At 43.8% G+C, this 17,303-nt stretch overlaps 1 protein-coding gene across 1 annotated transcript in view; it reads left to right on the top strand.

Annotated features, from left to right (window-relative positions):
• LOC134359714 (collagen alpha-1(XI) chain-like) overlaps positions 1–17,303 on the top strand; it is a 125,369-nt gene that overhangs the window by 949 nt on the left and 107,117 nt on the right. Inside the window, exon 2 of the mRNA XM_063073232.1 lies at positions 1,814–1,981. Within this exon, the coding sequence (XP_062929302.1) occupies positions 1,814–1,981 (168 nt within the window). The remainder of the gene's footprint in view (positions 1–1,813; positions 1,982–17,303) is intronic.

Genomic DNA, 17,303 nt, shown 5'->3' with positions numbered 1-17,303 from the left:
GTTGTTGCCTGGATTGGAGAATGTGCCTTATGAGAATAGGTTGAGTGAACTTGGCCTTTTCTCCTTAGAGCGACGGAGGATGAGAGGTGACCTGATAGAGGTGTATAAGATGATGAGAGGCATTGATTGTGTGGCTAGCTAGAGGCTTTTTCCCAGGGTTGAAATAGCTAACATGAGGGGGCATAGTATTAAGGTGCTTAGAAGTAGGTACAGAGGAGATGTCAGGGTGAAGTTTCTCCATACAGAGAGTGGTGGGTGCTTGGAATGCACTGCCAGTGAAGGTGGTGGAGGTGGATAAATTAGTCTTTTAAGAGACTCTTAGATAGGTACATGGAGCTTAGAAAAATAGAGGGCCATGCGGTAAAGGAATTCTAGGTAGCTTCTAGAGTAAGTTACACAGTCGGCACAACATTGTGGGCCGAAGGGCCTGTAATGTGCTGTAGATTTCTATGTTCTATGTCCAGGAAAGCCTATTGTCTCTGCCTGCTCTTGCCCTACTGAACTTGAGTTCTCATATCTCAGTTCCACTCTTTCCTCCGTAGTTCAGTCCCTTCCAGTCGTGCTGGTGTAGCTGGTACAGATGTCTGTGGAAGGTGGAGTTCTTGTGCTTCTCTTGCATAACCTCCTGGAGCTCTGATGGATGCTGCGATGAGTTTCTCGAGTTACCTTAGGTAAGCATCCGAGTCCCTGAAACGTATTGAGTGATGCCTGTTCACCTTTGGTCTGCAAAGCCACTACGAAAACTCTTTCCACCAGGTTGAGCCTTTCGCATGTGCTCAAACCTAATATTGGCTGTACTCGCTTTCCAGTGTTCAGTAGCTGTGCCTTTTGGTGCTGTCCCTTGTGCTTGAAGGTTACAATACAAACTCTTTTTACTGGTACGTTCCCTCCAGTATGGCCTGTCACTTTTCGCCTCACTGGGTAAATCTTTCTCTTTCCTCAGAGTCTTGTAATTATCCATGGATAACAGATTTCACCGGGCTCCGATGTCAAGCTTGAATGGAATTACTGTCTCATTCACAGTCACTGAAACGATCCATCACGTTTTACCAGCACCAGCAGTCTGCAGAGAACCTACAAAGCCTTCCACCATTTACTCAGCAACTGTGTGAACCTTTCTCTTGGTAGCTCCAGCTCTGCGGCACTTTGCAAAATGGTTCTTCTTCACAACTATTGCCGGACTTTCCATAAGCAGGACGCGTCTTTGGGATGTGCCTACTTCCAACCCCTGTTGCTTTGGAAAACACCTTGTGATCAGCCCGTTTTCACAGCATGTACTATTGTTTCTGCCCTGTGCAGCACCTTAACTTGTGATCGTGAGGTCTCTGCTGCCTTACACATATTCACAGCCTTTTCCAGCATTAAATACTTTTCACGGAACAATTTTTCTCTGAGCCCATTATCTGGGATTCCACAAACTATTTTGTCTCTGGCTAGTGAGTCTCTCAAACCTCCAAACTCACAGGATTTACTCAGATAGTGAAGCTCAGCTCAGTATTGACCAAAGCTAACACCTTGTTTCTGGTCACAGGAAAAAAACTTATCTTTCAAATATGATGTTGTTACTTGGGACAAAATACTCCTCGGATTCTGTCATGTTTACCAGTTGCGTATAGAAAGATATGATGCTTGTAATTTTTTCTCCACCCTGCCAGCTCTGCTTGCTGCTAAATATATAATGAATCACTATTTGAAGCATTTCCAATTATCAGCTAGATTGCTGGTAAACTGAATAGCTCCGGGTGGATTTAGGTTATCCATGACAGAATTTTTCGTTCTCTTCTCACTTTAATCTCTTGGTAAATCCGTTCAGCTTCCGACAGTTTCAAGGCACAACGTGCTCTCCGAGCGGCAGCTTCGCTCCGTCAGAACCAGCGCCTCCTTCTTCGTCGCTAGCGGTATCCAGATACACTTCGTATTTAGATCTCACGCCGACTTCCAACATCATTGGTGCTTGTTCTTGATAAAGGACAAACTCTACGTGGGTTTTCAAATGTTAACACGTTTATTAACAGGAGACAATCACGATGGCTTCAAATGCCACACTTTACGATACACTCCCCCAGTTCACCAATGTCACCTCCACATTGGGAACTTGTTATGTATTTGCAACCAGAGATAGTACTTAATCAGATAGTGCTTATATCATGAATCGGTGCTTCATGCTCTGAACATGTCTTTATTTCTCATTCTTGCTTCTATGTTCCCTCACATCACGTGTTGTTCTGTCCCAGACTGATGACTTAATCACCATATTTGACAAGTGTCAAACTTCATGAACTGACCTTACCATTTCAATACATGACATCCATCCTTTCTTAAGAAATGGATTTCAATATTTTTGACACATTCGACTCACAGATTTAACCATTTCAATTCAACACATTTTCTCTGATTATGACTATAACCAACACATTTTCCATTTCAACTTAGTGATAACTCTGGAACTGAAAACTTCATTTTCAACTTAAAACAGTTTTCATTGTTTCAAACCCCACAACTTAAAACTCTACTTCAATACAAAATCATTAAACTTCAGAAGTTGTTTTCTAATCCTTTGAGGTCTCTCCACCGGTTTCTCTTTGTTTTCAATATCTGGTAGTGGCTTTTGTTCACTGTGATCCTGAGCTTGGCTGTAACTGGCCATCATATTGTCCTCCTGTCCTGATACCCCATTGTCAAATCCTTGAATTTCCTCCTGTTTGTCAAAAGTCTCTCTTGAGTTGAACTTTTTCACATGTGTGGTGTTCCTTGCACACTGCACTCCAGTTGGAGACTCAACTACCACTTGATTTCCTGTTTTCCTCAGCACCCTGCAAGGTGTAGTGTTGAAAGGTGCGGGTGAATTTGTCCACTTTTTCTTGCTGGATAAGCACAGTGTCCCCAACTTTTACAGTAGACTCTTGTGCTCCTCTATGATCGCCTGCATACAGCGTGTACTTCCCCTTTCGTCTGCGTCCCGATCTCGTACTTCCAGTTCTGCTGTGTGTACCTCCTTGATATCTGGTAACTTCCTCCTCATTTTGCAGTTCTAGACAAGCTTGGCCAGACTTTTTCCTCTTGTGGCATGTTCCACACATCTATACACAGTCACGTACTTTCTCCGTTCACTTTTCCAGTCTCTCCCAGTAGTCTCGACAGTGGGTCTGCAATGTTCTGTTCTCCTGGCGTGTGTATGGCTCTGTAGTCATATAGTTACGATCTCAAGACCCACCGCTCTATGTGTGTGCATGATTTTGATCTAGGGCTGTAAGGTTTGTGATCTGTTGTCGGGTCCAATCTTCTCCCATACAAATACAGATGAAGTCTTTCACAGGCCCATACTAGTGCTTGTGCTTCTCACTCCGTTTGCGAGTATTTTTATTCACAGCCTGTGAGACTACGGCTCACAGAGCAGACAGGTACTTTTTCTTCATTTTGTTTTTGCATGAGTACTGGCCCCAGTCTGACCGGGCTGGCATCTGCTATGACTTTAGTTGGCACATCTTTATCTTTATCAAAATAGGCCAACGTACCTGCTCTTGCGAGCTCCTCTTTTAGGGCTTTGAATGCTTGTTTCTGTTCTCCGAATTTGAACTGGGTGTACTTCCTGGTCAGTTGTCTCAGTGGTTCAGGCAAAATTGCAAACTGTGGTATGAATCTGCTGTTGTAGCCAACAAGACCTAAGAAACTCCTCAGTTCTGTGACGTTTTATGGTTCATGAACATCCATTACTGCTCGCACTTTCTTCTCAATTGTTCCGATGCCTTTCTGCGACCAGAGAATTCCCATGGAGACTAGTCTGTCCGTGCTGAACTGACATTTCTCCGGGTTCAATATCAGTCCACACTCTGCGAGTCTCTTTAAGACAGCATGCTGTCCCTCACCGTGCAGGTTTTGGTTAGGTGCATGTACAATCACAGCATCTGAGATGTTCTCAACTCCTTCAATTCCAGCTAAAGCTTTTGTTATCTCATGATGGTACTGCTCACTGGCTGATGACACACCAAATGTCAGCCTCTTGTACATGTATACCCCATTATGCACAGCAAATGTGGCTCTCTCTCTAGATTCTGGGGTTAATTCTAGCTGGTGATAGCCCCATTTCAAGTCTAGTTCTCTGAACACCCGCAGCTCCATTCATACCCTGTAGTATCTCATCTACAGTTGGAATGGGATATCTCTCCCTCACGAATGCTTCATTTGCCCTTCCCCTGTCTAGGCACATTCTGATGTCCTTGTCGGGTTTCAGTAAAATTACCACTGGGTTAACCCAAGGAGTTGGGCCTTCAACTTTCTCAATAATCTCCATTTTCATTTGCTGTTCATTTTTTTCTCAACAGCCACCCTTAAGTTGTAAGGTGTGCGTCTGAGTGGCTGGGCCACAGGCTTTACCTTTGGATCAATGTACAGTCAGATCTGCCCAGCGTTCAGCTTTCCTACCCTTTCAAACATTTTTGGGTACTGCAGCTTAAATGATTCTTTAACGCTTGTCACTACTGACACATTTTCTCCAATCTTTAACACACCCAGTTTTGTAGCTGTTTCTCTACCTGGGAGTGGTTCACCTTTGCCTTTTATCACGATGAACTCTGCCTGGTCTGTTCTGTTTCCAATATTTACTTCACATTCAAACACCCCCTCAACCTCCAGTGATGTGCTGGATGAATATGTGTTCAGTTTTCTCTCCTGCTTAGGAATATATGAATGGAACTTTATCTTCCCTGACTTCAGTTTTTTCCCATACATTTTCACCCACTATATTACTTCTGGCTCCTGAATCTACTAACATGCACAAATTTACACCCCCTACACGATTCCCTTGTCCATTCATCCCCACCAATCTCCTTCCAGGCACTTACTTCTGCAAGTGGCGTAGGTGCTACACCTGTCTATTCACCTCCATTCAGGGCCACGAACAGTCCTTCCAGGTGAGTCAACACTTCACCTGCAAATCTGCTGGGGTCATCCATTGTGTCCGGTGCTCCCAATGCAGCCTCTTCTACATTGGTGAGACCCGCCGTAAGCTGGGGGACTGCTTCGTCGAGCACCCCCGCACCATCCATCACAAGCGTGATTTCCCAGTGACCAAACATTTTAATTCCCATTCCCATTCCCACTCTACATGTCAGTTCATGGCCTCCTCCTATGCCAAAATGAGGCCACCTTCAAGGTGGGGGCGCAACACCTTATATTCCGTCCGTGTACCCATATCGATTTCTCCTTCCGGTGAACAAATTACCGCCCCCCTCCCTTCTTCTATTCCTCACGCTGACCCTTTACTTCTCACCTGCCTATCACTTCCTCCTGGGTCCCCTCCTCCTTCCCTTTCTCCCTTAATCCACTCTCCTCTCCTACCAGACTTTTCCTTCTCAAGCCCTTGACCTTTCCCACCCACCTGGCTTTGCCTATCACCTTCCAGCTAGCCTCCTTCCCCTCCCCCCCCACCTTTTTATTCTGCCATTTTCCCCCTTCCTTCTCAGTCCTGAAGAAGGATCTTGGCCCAAAACTTTGGCCCAACTAAACTCATCCCATTTGCCCACATTTGGCCCATATTCCTCAAAACCTTTCCTCTCTCTGTACCTGTCCAAGTATCTTTTGGATGTTCTTAATATCTCTGTCTCTACTGTCTTCTCTGGAAGCTCATTCCATGTACTGACCACGCTCTGTGTGGAAAAAGTTGCCCTTCAGGTTCCAACTAAATTTCTTTCCTCTTATGGTAAACACATGCTCAAACTCTGTCTATAACTTAGACCCTGCAGTCCCAGCAACGTCCTCGTAAGTCTTTTCGGCACTCTTTCGGGCTTAATGGTGTCTTTCCCATTGCAGGTTGACCAAAACTGAACCTGATCTTCCAAATGCAGCCACACCAATGTCTTGCACGACTGCATCATTAAATCCCAATTTCTATACTCAAGGATAGCACGCCAGAAGCCTCCTTCACCACCCTGTCTATTCGTGATGCCAGGAATGAAGAAGTTTTAGCCACAAATGGCCCAGCCCTTACTTTGGGATTGTAACACCCCCCGAGTTCTAGAATTCTAAGCCGGGGGAAGCTTCCTCTCTGTATCTATCATGTCAAGATCATTATCTATTTTGTTGGTATTACTGAGATCACAATTCATTCTTCCTCACTGTAGAGCAGAAATCTAGCCTAAATCTATCTACGGATCAACTGGACAGGTGATTTGAAAGAGGTGTTCGAAGTCATGAACGTTTGAGGTAAACTGATTACTGGGTCTTGGGACGAGGAGTGGTGCCAGTAGGTTTGATCTCCTTGGGATACAGTACAACTGTGTGTGATAAACGGCCTGCCACTTGGCATCTTGCTGTGATCCTGGTAACAGTCGTGTTGAGAAGAATGTGTTGATCAAATGTGCTGTACAGGTAGTCAGCTGAGCAAGTTACCACCCAGTTTCATCAAGATTGATGCTTAAAACATATGTCCATCTATGCTTTGGAAAAGTTTAGGCTTGCCTTTAAAATTGCCTTGAAAAATATGGAAATAGAGTAAACAACTTTGTGCCATGTCAGATAGGTAAGTTAACAGGATAGGTACCCAAAAGCTTGGTCAAATATTGCAATATGGTAGTAAACAGGGTATTTAATATTTATTGGAAAAGGGAGAAGGACAAAGGCAGGAAAAGCAGGGTACACCACCATCCAGAAGTTGATCTCCAAGCCCCACACTATCCTGACTTGGAAATGTTTCTCCATTCTTTAACTGTCGCTGGGTCAAAATCCTGGAATTTTCTCCCTAGCAGCATTGTGGGCTGTCTGTTACCTCGAGGACTACAGTGGTTCCAGAAGGCATCTCTCCTCCACCTTCTCAAGGACACTTAGGGATGGGAAATTAAATACTGGCTCAGACTGGGAATCCCACATCTCTTGAGTGAATTTTAAAAATGACTTAAAGAAAGAAAACTACAGTTATAAAGCACGTTTACCCAACATCGCTAAGCAACTTACATACAATGATTTTGATGTGCCATTAATTATTGTTCTGGACGATAACAGGCCTAGAACTAGGTCTTGCAAACAGTTATGAAAGATCTACAAATCTTTTTGTGAGAAGCATACCACAAAACAAATGCTTTCCTGTGATGTGAATAACAAAAGCATCTTCATAAAGATAATCCTATCCCATATCACAGCGTGTTTCACTAATGGTCTGAGACCACTGATCTGAAAGTGATTTCTTATTGTCAAGCAAGTGCTGTGTAAAATCTCAAAATGTATCTTGTTGATTGCTGGAGTCCTTGGTTTGAGTCGAAAACTTACATGGCCTCAATTTGGAATTTAGTAAAGTGAGACAACAGAGAGAAGTGAAACTGTAAAATAAAGAATTAATTTGTGAGTGGAAGGTTCATTGAAGCTTCATTATTCAATGCCTGCTCTCTGATTTCAGGGTCCCACTGGTAAACCTGGACTCCCGGGACCACAAGGACCTGTAGGCATGTATGTAAGTGTGAAGCAAGGCTAATATTTGTTGGTAACAATTCATAAATCAAAATATGAATCACATCATTAAATTCGGATTCCCAAAGCAGTTTAAAAGTGCCTTGTGATATATGAGCTCACCTATCAAATATTTATTTGGATGCAGGTGCCACAGGCTTAATGACTGTAGTTGTAATATGCAGCAGGACTGCAGTGAATCGAAGCTAGTGCAACCCTCACAGATTATATCAAAGCTGCTGAAATGTTGTGTTTACTATTGTTAACCTCAGATACTGTTACTTTTCTGCATGACTCTTCTCCCTGTAAGCATTTCAATCAGAGCAATAGAAACACAGCAATGTTACAGACAGCTTGCAGGAGTTTCCTCCTGTGTAAGAAAAGCAAATCAACATCTCACTAATGAAAGCTTCTAACCCTGAGTGGTGGGGGGGGGGCGCAGAGATCGATGAACTGAGCTGGCCTCCCTCGAAGATGCAAGGAAATGTGGAAATGAGTCTGTTTTTTTCACATTTCGACTTGACCCTGCTGTGGGTTGTAGGTGAAGAATTCATTGCTTGGCAGGTGTACAGCTACATATTGAATTTGTATTGCTGCACAGTCCATTTTGTGTCTTTTGGAGGCCTCTGCCACTTTAACTGTTTTTGGCCTCATTTACTTCCCACAAATAGAGCAGCGACTGGAGACGGGGACGCATCAGCTTGTAGGGAGGTGACAGAAAGGCGATTTCATACTTTGACTGCAGAGTTTCAGGAAATACACCTGCTCCCCTTGATCTTCCAAGGGAAATTTGCCATGTTTAGTCTGGAGAATCACTTCCATCTCTCACATCAGCTGAAATGTGGTAGTGAAACGCTGCTCACCTCAACATTCAAATCCCAGATCAAGTGGAATCAGAGTTACAGATGGTGTAATTGAACCCACCCTAGGTAAACTAGCCTGCACTAGCTTTCAATTGAAAATTAGAAAGAATCAATCCTAAGCTGATGAACAAGCTGTTTTTATACTCACCCACTTGCAGAGAATTCAGTGTCTGAGTACAGAACCATCAATTGCAGTGGCTGGGAAGAAGCAATTGCAAAATACAATTGAAGGAACTCGGCAGAGTTGCAGCATCTTTAACGTTTCTCTGGAGCAGTGGAATAGGGAGGTCAGGAGTTCTGTGTAACAGCCTGCAGGGTAAAGTTTGACCTCAGTCATGGTAGCACAAGCCTGTGTAGGTGATTATCAAAATTCTGTTCCATTGGCATCACTTGATCACCGAAACTCCAGAAATAGCACACAGAATCAAACTCAGAACTGGAGAGGAAGTGGGCTGATTCTGTCTTCAGCCCCTTTCTTTTCCCATCCTAGCGAAGGGTCTCAACCTGAAAAGTTGACAGTTTATTGATGCTGCCGGACCTGCTGAGTTCCCTCTAGCATTTAGTGCGTACTGACCATCAGGCAGCCACTGTACACCAACCCCACACCTCATTCTCCCAACATCTCCTCCATCAATCCTCGTAGGTCACTGGAGCTGTGACACTGTGACAATTAGCTGCACCATTGTGCTGCTCACTATCCACTGGAGCATATGGTTCCAACACGATGCCAAGGGCTAATCTCGAACCCAGTGTTTCCAAGGACATTATTGCACTGGAGTGTTGGCCCCCATTGCTGAGGCTGATGATGGGTTAGTTCACTTCCCATTATGTGGTCTCTACCACATGTACCAATCTGATGACATCATGTCACATCATTAGAAGAGGTATCAATTGTAAAGACCATTTTGATATTAGGAATTACCCTAGGACCATTAATTGATGAATATCCAGTGAATTAGTTATTGTGTGTAAGAACTGGGCAGGAAGTCTTCAGCAAGTTTAGTGGCCGATAGAATGAACCCAAACCCCATCTCACCTGTTTTCCCTCCTCCACCTCCTCGACAATTGAAAGTTGCCAAAAAAGTTTGTAAAATACCCGTGTAGTGTTGGGGGTGTGATTACTTGCATGACAACAGACTGAGATGGAGTACACTCATTTATATAAGTCATGTAATACTCAACGTGAGGGTTGTTACATAATCTGGACTTCGACCTCTGGAAACTCAGGAGCTTTTGTGCAGAGATGCCTCTTGTGAAATTCAGTTTGAGAAGCAGGTTCCGTGATCGGAGAGATGGATACCATCAATGGAAGAAATGGGTGTTATGGCAGAGTTTCTTTTCTCAGTCATTGCCTGTAAATCTTAAACATCTATGGTCAGTCATAACATTTCTGGATAGCCTAATGATATGGATTAGTTGCCAAGTTTACGTGTAAGTAGTGGGGTAAATCATGTTTCCTTTACATATGGTGCACATGCAATACAACATTTTCACAGGCAGCTATAAGCCATTTCAGAAAATAAATGTCGACAGAAGGAGATTTACCTTACCATCTCAGGATGTTCTCTCCATAAACCCATCTGTTCAGTATTTTCTGTAACAGATTCAAATAGGATTTTATTTTTAATCCTGACCTATACACATAATTGTAAATTTTAATATAATTGCTGGTTATACCTCTGATTGTTGTTTTTAAAAGTAATTACCACTTCGTAACAACTTTAAAAGGCAGGATTACATTTGAAATGTGGGATTGAAGGTCTGTCTGCTCTCTGCAGGGATTTCCAGGTCCTTTGGGAGAACGAGGAAGAACAGGATTAAGAGGAGCGAAGGTATCGTAGCTTTTCTGTTTACATGGACAGCTGACACTTTTATCCATTTTCATTGCTGATGAATTTATAAATCTAAGCTGTTCCAGCTATCCACCTTTTGAAGTGTAACTGAGAATGTCTCAACAGTGGTTTGTGCTGCTGGTTTTTGGCTACGATGTTTCTATTTTCACTTTTATAGTTCTTCCTCGTTTCTTTCTCCATTCCATCCGCAGTAGCCTGAGACATACACCAGTAGTGGCAGTCTATTTCTGAATTAGATTAGATTAGATTATGAGGACACGCAGTCCTCGTTTATTGTCATTTAGTAATGCATGCATTAAGAAATGATACAATGTTTTTCCAGAATGACACCATAGAAACATATGACAAACCGACTTAAAAACTGACAAAAACCGCATAATTATAACATATAGTTACAACAGTGCAAAGCAATACAGTAATTTGATAAAGAACAGACCATGGCACGGTAAAAGTCTCAAAGTCTCTCGGGAGTCCCATCATCTCACGCAGACGGTGAACCTCCAGCGCCGCAAACTTGCTGATGCAGCATCCTGGAAGCATCCGACCACAGTCTGACCCCGAGTCCATCCAAAAACTCCGAGCCTCCGACCAGCTCTCCGACACCAAGCACCGAGAACCCAGTGCTTCAACCCCGGCCCCGGCAACAGACAATCGGCAAAGCCGAGGATTTGGGGCCTTCCCCTCCAGAGATTCTCGATCGCACAGTAGCAGCAGCAGCAAAGCGGGCATTTCAGAAGTTTCTCCAGGACCAAGGGCCTTCAAAAGAAGCATTACACACAAAATGCTGGAGGAACTCAGCAGGCCAGGCAGCATCTATGGAAAAAAGTAAAGTTGACATTTTTGTCTAAAACCCCTTGGCTGGACTGGAGTGAAAAAACTGAGAAATAGATTTGAAAGGTGGGAGGAAGAGGAGAGAGAGAGAGAAACGCCAGGTGATAGGTAAAATCCAGAGGTGGAGATGAAGTAAAGATCTGGGAAGTCGATTGGTGAAAGAGACAGAAGGCCATGGAAGAAAGAAAAAAGGAGAGGACCAGAGGGAGGCGATGGGTGGGCAAGGAGATAAGGTCAGAGAGGGAAGAGGGGATAGGACATGGTGAGGGGGGTTGGGGGGAGGTATTACTGGAAATTTGAGAAATCGATGTTCATGCCATCAGGTTGGACGCTACCCAAACGGAATATAAGGTGTTGTTCCTCCAACCTAAGCGTGGGCTCATCATGACAGTGGAGGAGGCCAAGGACATATCGGAATGGGAATGGGAAGTGGAATTAAAATGGGTGGCCAGCGGCAGATCCCGCTTGTTCTGGACAGAGGATAGATGCTCAGTGAAGCGGTCTCCCAATCTACGTCGGGTTTCACCGATATACAAGAGGCCACACTGGGAGCACCAAACACAGTAAGTGACCCCAACAGACTCACAGGTGAAGTGTTGCCTCACCTGGAAGAACTGTTTGGGACCCTGAAAGGCAGTGAGGGAGGAGGTGTAGGGACACTTGTTCCGCTTGCAAGGATAGGTGCCAGGATGGGAGATCAGTGGGGAGGGATGAATGGACAAGGGAGTCGCATTGGGAGCAATCCCGGCAGAAAGCAGAAAGTGAGGTGGGGTGGGGGGTGGGGAATGTGCTTGGTCGTGGGATCCAGTTGGAGGTGGCAGAAGTTTTGGAGAATTATGTGCTGGACACGGAGGCTAGTGGGGTGGTATGTGAGTTCAAGAGGAACCATATCCCTGGTAGGGCTGGTGGGAGAATGGTGTAAGAGCAGACCTGCGTGAAACGGAAGAGATGCAGTTGACAGTAGCGTTGATGGTGGAGGAAGGGAAGCCCCTTTCTTTGAAAAAGGAGGACATCTCCTTCATTCTGGAATGAAAAGCCTCATCCTGAGAGCAGGTGTGGTGGAGATGGAAGAATTGAGAGAAGGGTACGGCGTCTTTACAAGTAGCAGGGTAGCCCAGGTAGCTATGAGAGTCCATGGGTTTGTAATAGACATCGGTGGATGAGCTGTCTCAGACTGAGAGACAGTGAGACCAAGAAAGGAAGGGGAGGTGCTGGAAATGGACCAGGTGAATTTGAGGGAAGGGTGGTAGTTGGAGGCAAAGTGGATGAAAGAAAACCTTTAAAGTCTGCAATTGGACAATGCCCAGTACTGCCCACTCCCTATCACAACGGTTAAAGCGCTGGCGGTAAAGATACATTAGCTCTGTCACACTGGCATCTACATAAGCATCCTAGTACAATACAAAAGGATTCTTGACCAAACAATCTATCCCATTATGGCCCTGCACTTTATTTTCTGCTCGCCCTGCTCTTCTTTGTTCTCTATCCTGTTATTGTTTTCCCTTGCACTAACTCAGTGCACTGATGTAATGAAATTATTTATGTGGGTGGCATGCAATGCAAAGTTTTCACTGTACCTTGCTACACATGATGATAATAAACCAATTTACCAATATTTATCTACTTACAACACTTATTTGCTCAATACTTCATTCCATGACCTCTGACCTCATTGTGTAGGAGGCAGTTGTCCCAAGTGATATCTGAAATTCTATTTTCCTCTGGTGACAATGCATTTCAAATGCAAAGCTATTGCTCCTTACGGATCTGGGAAAGCAAAGGGCATTGTGTTCGATATAAATGCTTGCACCATGTTTGTATTTCATGCATCTGATAATAATTGGTTGGATAGTTGTTGCTGAAATTCAAATTTAGTGTATTGTTGCAAGTTTCAAGTTCCAAATATACTTTGGGATTCAACAACCTTTGAAATGAAGTGCCATTTATGATGTACCCTGCTGTGTTTCCGTCTAGTTATCTCAGCAGAATGGATAAGTGAATATGGTTCTGTATTCAACATAATTATTACTTGTGGCTGTTTCACTTTTTAACAAGAGAAAAAGAAGTTCAATTTCAGTTAAACTATGTCTGTGGATTATTGGAATCACAATCACGTATCACCGACACGTGTCAGGAAATCTGTTGTTCTGCAGCAGTGGTGCAGCACTAGACATAAACGTTACTCCAAGTTGGAAAAGCTGGATACATAAGGAATGCAAAAGAAGAATACTGAGGTAGTGTTCATGGCTTCATAGAAATCTGATGGCAAAGGGGAAGAAGCTTTTCCTAAAATGTTGAGTGTGGGTCTCTAACGGTAGTGCTGAGAGGAGGGCATGACAGATGGAGCTCTGTGAGTCTACAGCCCCCTGCAGCTTCTTTCGACCCCGCACGTTGGACCCGCCATACCAGGTAGTACCGCAACCAATCAGAATCCTCTCCTTTGTACTCCTGTAGAGGTTTGCAAGAGCGCCCGGTGACACACCAAATCTCCTCAAACTCCTAATGAAGAATTGCCTCTCTCATCTCAGATGCCCCCTGGCCTACTGAGCGGATTCAATACTTTCTGTTTGTATAACGTCAGGGTACTGTGGGCACCAGAGAATGAGGACACTCAAGTTTCTTTGTGTTTGTGGAATAAAAAGAAGCCTGGTCTCTGACATTATTTGGTGTTTGTATTCAGAATCAGAACCAGAGCCAGGTTTATTATCACCGGCATGTGACGTGAAATTTGTTAACTTAGCAGCAGCAGTTCAATGCAATGCGTAATGTAGAAGAAGAAGAGGAAGAAAATAAATAAATAAAATAACAATAACAATAATAATAAATCAATTACAGTATGCATATATTGAATAGATTAAAAATTGTGCAAAAAAACAGAAATAATATACATTTTAAAATTGTGGTAGTGTTCACAGGTTCAATGCCCATTTAGGAATCGGACGGCAGAGGGGAAAATGCTGTTCCTGAATTGCTGAATGTGTGCCTTCAGGCTTCTGTACCTCCTACCTGATGGTAACAGTGAGAAAGGGGCATGTCCTGGGTGCTGAAGGTCCTTAATAATAGACACTGCCTTTCTGAGACACCACTCCTTGAAGCCACACAGGCGTGGATATAAAGAGAGTAGAGCAGTGGGCTAAGCACACACCCCTGAGGTGCACCAGTGTTGATCGTCAGTAAGGAGGAGATTCTATCACTACTCCGCACAGATTGTGGTCTTCCGGTTAGGAAGTCGAGAATCCAGTTGCAGAGGGAGGTACAGAGGCCCAGGTCCTGCAACTTCTCAATCAGGATTGTGGGAATGATGGTGTTAAATGCTGAGCTACAGTCGATGAACAACATCCTGACATAGGTGCTTGTATTCATATAACAGTTTTAGCAATATAGTACATCGTAATATTGCTGTTTCTGATCATTAATTATAATTTTAGGGAGAACAAGGAAAAAGGGGGCTCTTGGGACCAAAGGGGACACAAGGTCTAAAGGTAAGTCTGACATTAGTGAAGGAATGTCACTGTCAGAAAAACTTATTGAGATTATTACCTTAGCAGGATTATCTGTTCTTTCATTTCCCCCTCAATCACACATGCTGCTTGGGCGCACTACTATACTGTATATGTACAAGACAATGTTTCTGGTGACCTGCTCCTCAAGAATGGCACAATACAGTAAAGCACTCTCGCATTTCCTGCACTGAAGCACAGTTAGTCAGGAGCCCAAAACGTTGCACGTGCCTCAGTCTCTCCGGAAGTCAGCACAGACTTGGTGTTCTCCTGAAAAGGAAGGAGAGAATAATCAAGTTGGAAAGGTTAGGCTTTTTGAGGCAAATGCAGTGGAAGCTGAGGAAATATTAAAGAGATTAGCTTTATTTGTCACATGTACATCAAAACATGGAAACATAAGTGAAATGTGTTGTTTACATCAGTCGCCAAGGATCTGCTGGGGCAAGGGGCACCAATGTTTCAAGCCCACAACTTATTAACCCTAACCTGTGCATCTTCTGGAGCGTGGGAGAGAACCCGAGCAGATAGAGGAGACCTCATAGTCATGGGGAGAAGGTACAAATTCCTTACAGCCAGCAGCAAGAATTGAACCCTGATCTTCCCTCCAATGGCACTGTAAAACATGGCGCTAATGACTGTGCTACCGTAATGCCCTTCACCCGCCCCCTTCCTGTCACATGAACAGCCTAAGGAGGCCAAATGTCTTGGAACTAATTCTCCAGTTGCAACTGTTTTACAGGGTCCACGGGGCAAATCTGGTGAGAGAGGAGCGCCTGGGTCACCAGTAAGTACGTGCTTATTGGAATTATGATGATCTTTGGTTTTCATGAGGTAAAATGCATATTTTTCATGTTGTTGTAGGGAAATGCTGTATGCATCTCCTACTTTAGTTGAATGAATAAATCTGTCTGAGTTACCCTGCTAATTTGAACATTTGGTTGCAGGGGGTGGTGCTTGATGGCAACTCCAGGTTATTTAAATTGTGCTTTCTTCAGCTGAGTCATTTCAACTGCTCCCCTGCTCATTTATGATTGAAAGGGTGAACGTTTTCCTCCTTAGACTTCAATGAGCAGCAGGGATTATTGAGAGGTCTTGACAAAAGCATACAATCCTGAATAAGAATTCTGGTTAATTAGCACTTACACGTGTCATGAACCATATCGTTTTGTGGCAGCTGTACAGTGCAGGACATTAAAATTAATATTAATAAATAAACTGGTCCACTCCAAAGAGCGCTACATGTGGTAATTCTCACCCTCAGCCATTAGGCTCTATAATGAGTCAACCTATAGCAGGGGAAGTGATGACCCTTCCTGTTAGACTGCTTGTGGTAACTTAATTTTATTCTTTCTACTTCTCTTCTAATATTTGTATATCTGTGCACTTGCAATGCTACTGTAACACTGTAATTTCCTTTGAGATCGATAAAGCATGTAGCTATCTACCTCTCTCTATCTAAACAAACAAACTGTATGAAAGATGAATAGTGAGGTAGTGTTCGTGGGTTCATAGAACATTCAGAAATCCGATAGCAAACAAAAGAAGCTGTTCATAAAATATTGAGTGGGGCTTTTCAAGCTCCTGTACCTCCTCCCTGATGGAAGTAATGAGAAGAGGGCGTGACCTGGATAGTGAGGGTCCATAATCATGGCTGTCACCTTCCGGAGGCACTGGTTCTTGAAGGTGCCCCTCCTGGTTGGGAGGACTGTGCCGGTGATGGAGTTGACTCAGTCTTTTGAGCTTTGGAGCCTCCATACTGATTGGTGATGCAACCATGTCAGAATGCTCTCCACTGTAGACCTGTAGAAATTGCTCATTCCACAAACATGAAGAATCGTTCATGTTGATGTCTTGTCTGTCCCAACCACCTAAGTGTGAAGTTCATAGATTCAGAATTGTCCAGCACAGAAACCTCAACCATGCTAACCATGATGACTACCTGCACTAATCCCACTGGCCTGCATTCGACCTGGATCCCTCTACAGCTTCCAAAGGGTTTTATGTTTAAAGTATAGGTGCAGCTCTCCAGGCACACCAACCACAAGGAGGAGAGAAAACAAAGAGGAGACACAAGAGAGACCGCAGAGGAGCTGGAGGAACTCAGCGGGTCAGCTAATGTCCGTTGAGGGTATTCGACAGCTGATATTTCCGGTCGAGACCCTTCCAATCCAGGTGAAGAGTCTTGACTGTCTATTCCCCTCCACAGGTGCAGCCAGATCCATTGAATTCCCGCAGATTTTAACCACTGGTTGATGAAGCTCACTGCCCAATCCTACAGAGGGAAGGGGTGTAAACCTTTGGGGTGTGTCTTATTATTTATTTATGGCAGAGTCAGGACCTTCACCCCCCCCCCACCATGTTTCCTCTGAACAGCTCAGTGCACGTGATCTCTGCATTCTACATCCCGACCTGTGTGAGGAGGTAAATAGTGACTAGTTTCCCTTGTGTTCCAAGTCACTTTTCCTTGGCCAATGGAGATGCCCAAGAGCAGATAACAGAAGGATTCTCTTTGTTCTTGCCCTCATGGATAAGAAATTCACCTTTTCTCATCACTGTCCTTTAAGGCAATAAACTGCAAAGTAACTCCCTCCTCTTCTGCTGTACTCTTAATTATGTCCAATATCCTCTCACACTCCCATGCACTGTTCTTTTACAATCAGAATCAAGTTTATTATCACTGATATATGTTATGAAATTTTCTAACTTAGTGGCAGCAGTACAATACAATACACGATAAATATAGAAAATAAATAAATCAATTACAGTAAATATGTATATGCATATTAAGTAGTTACATTAAAAATAGTGCAAAAACTGAA

This window comes from Mobula hypostoma, chromosome 21, assembly GCF_963921235.1.
Source record: "Mobula hypostoma chromosome 21, sMobHyp1.1, whole genome shotgun sequence".
Taxonomy (NCBI): Eukaryota; Metazoa; Chordata; class Chondrichthyes; order Myliobatiformes; family Myliobatidae; genus Mobula; species Mobula hypostoma.
This window is presented reverse-complemented; position numbering and strand designations above follow the sequence as displayed.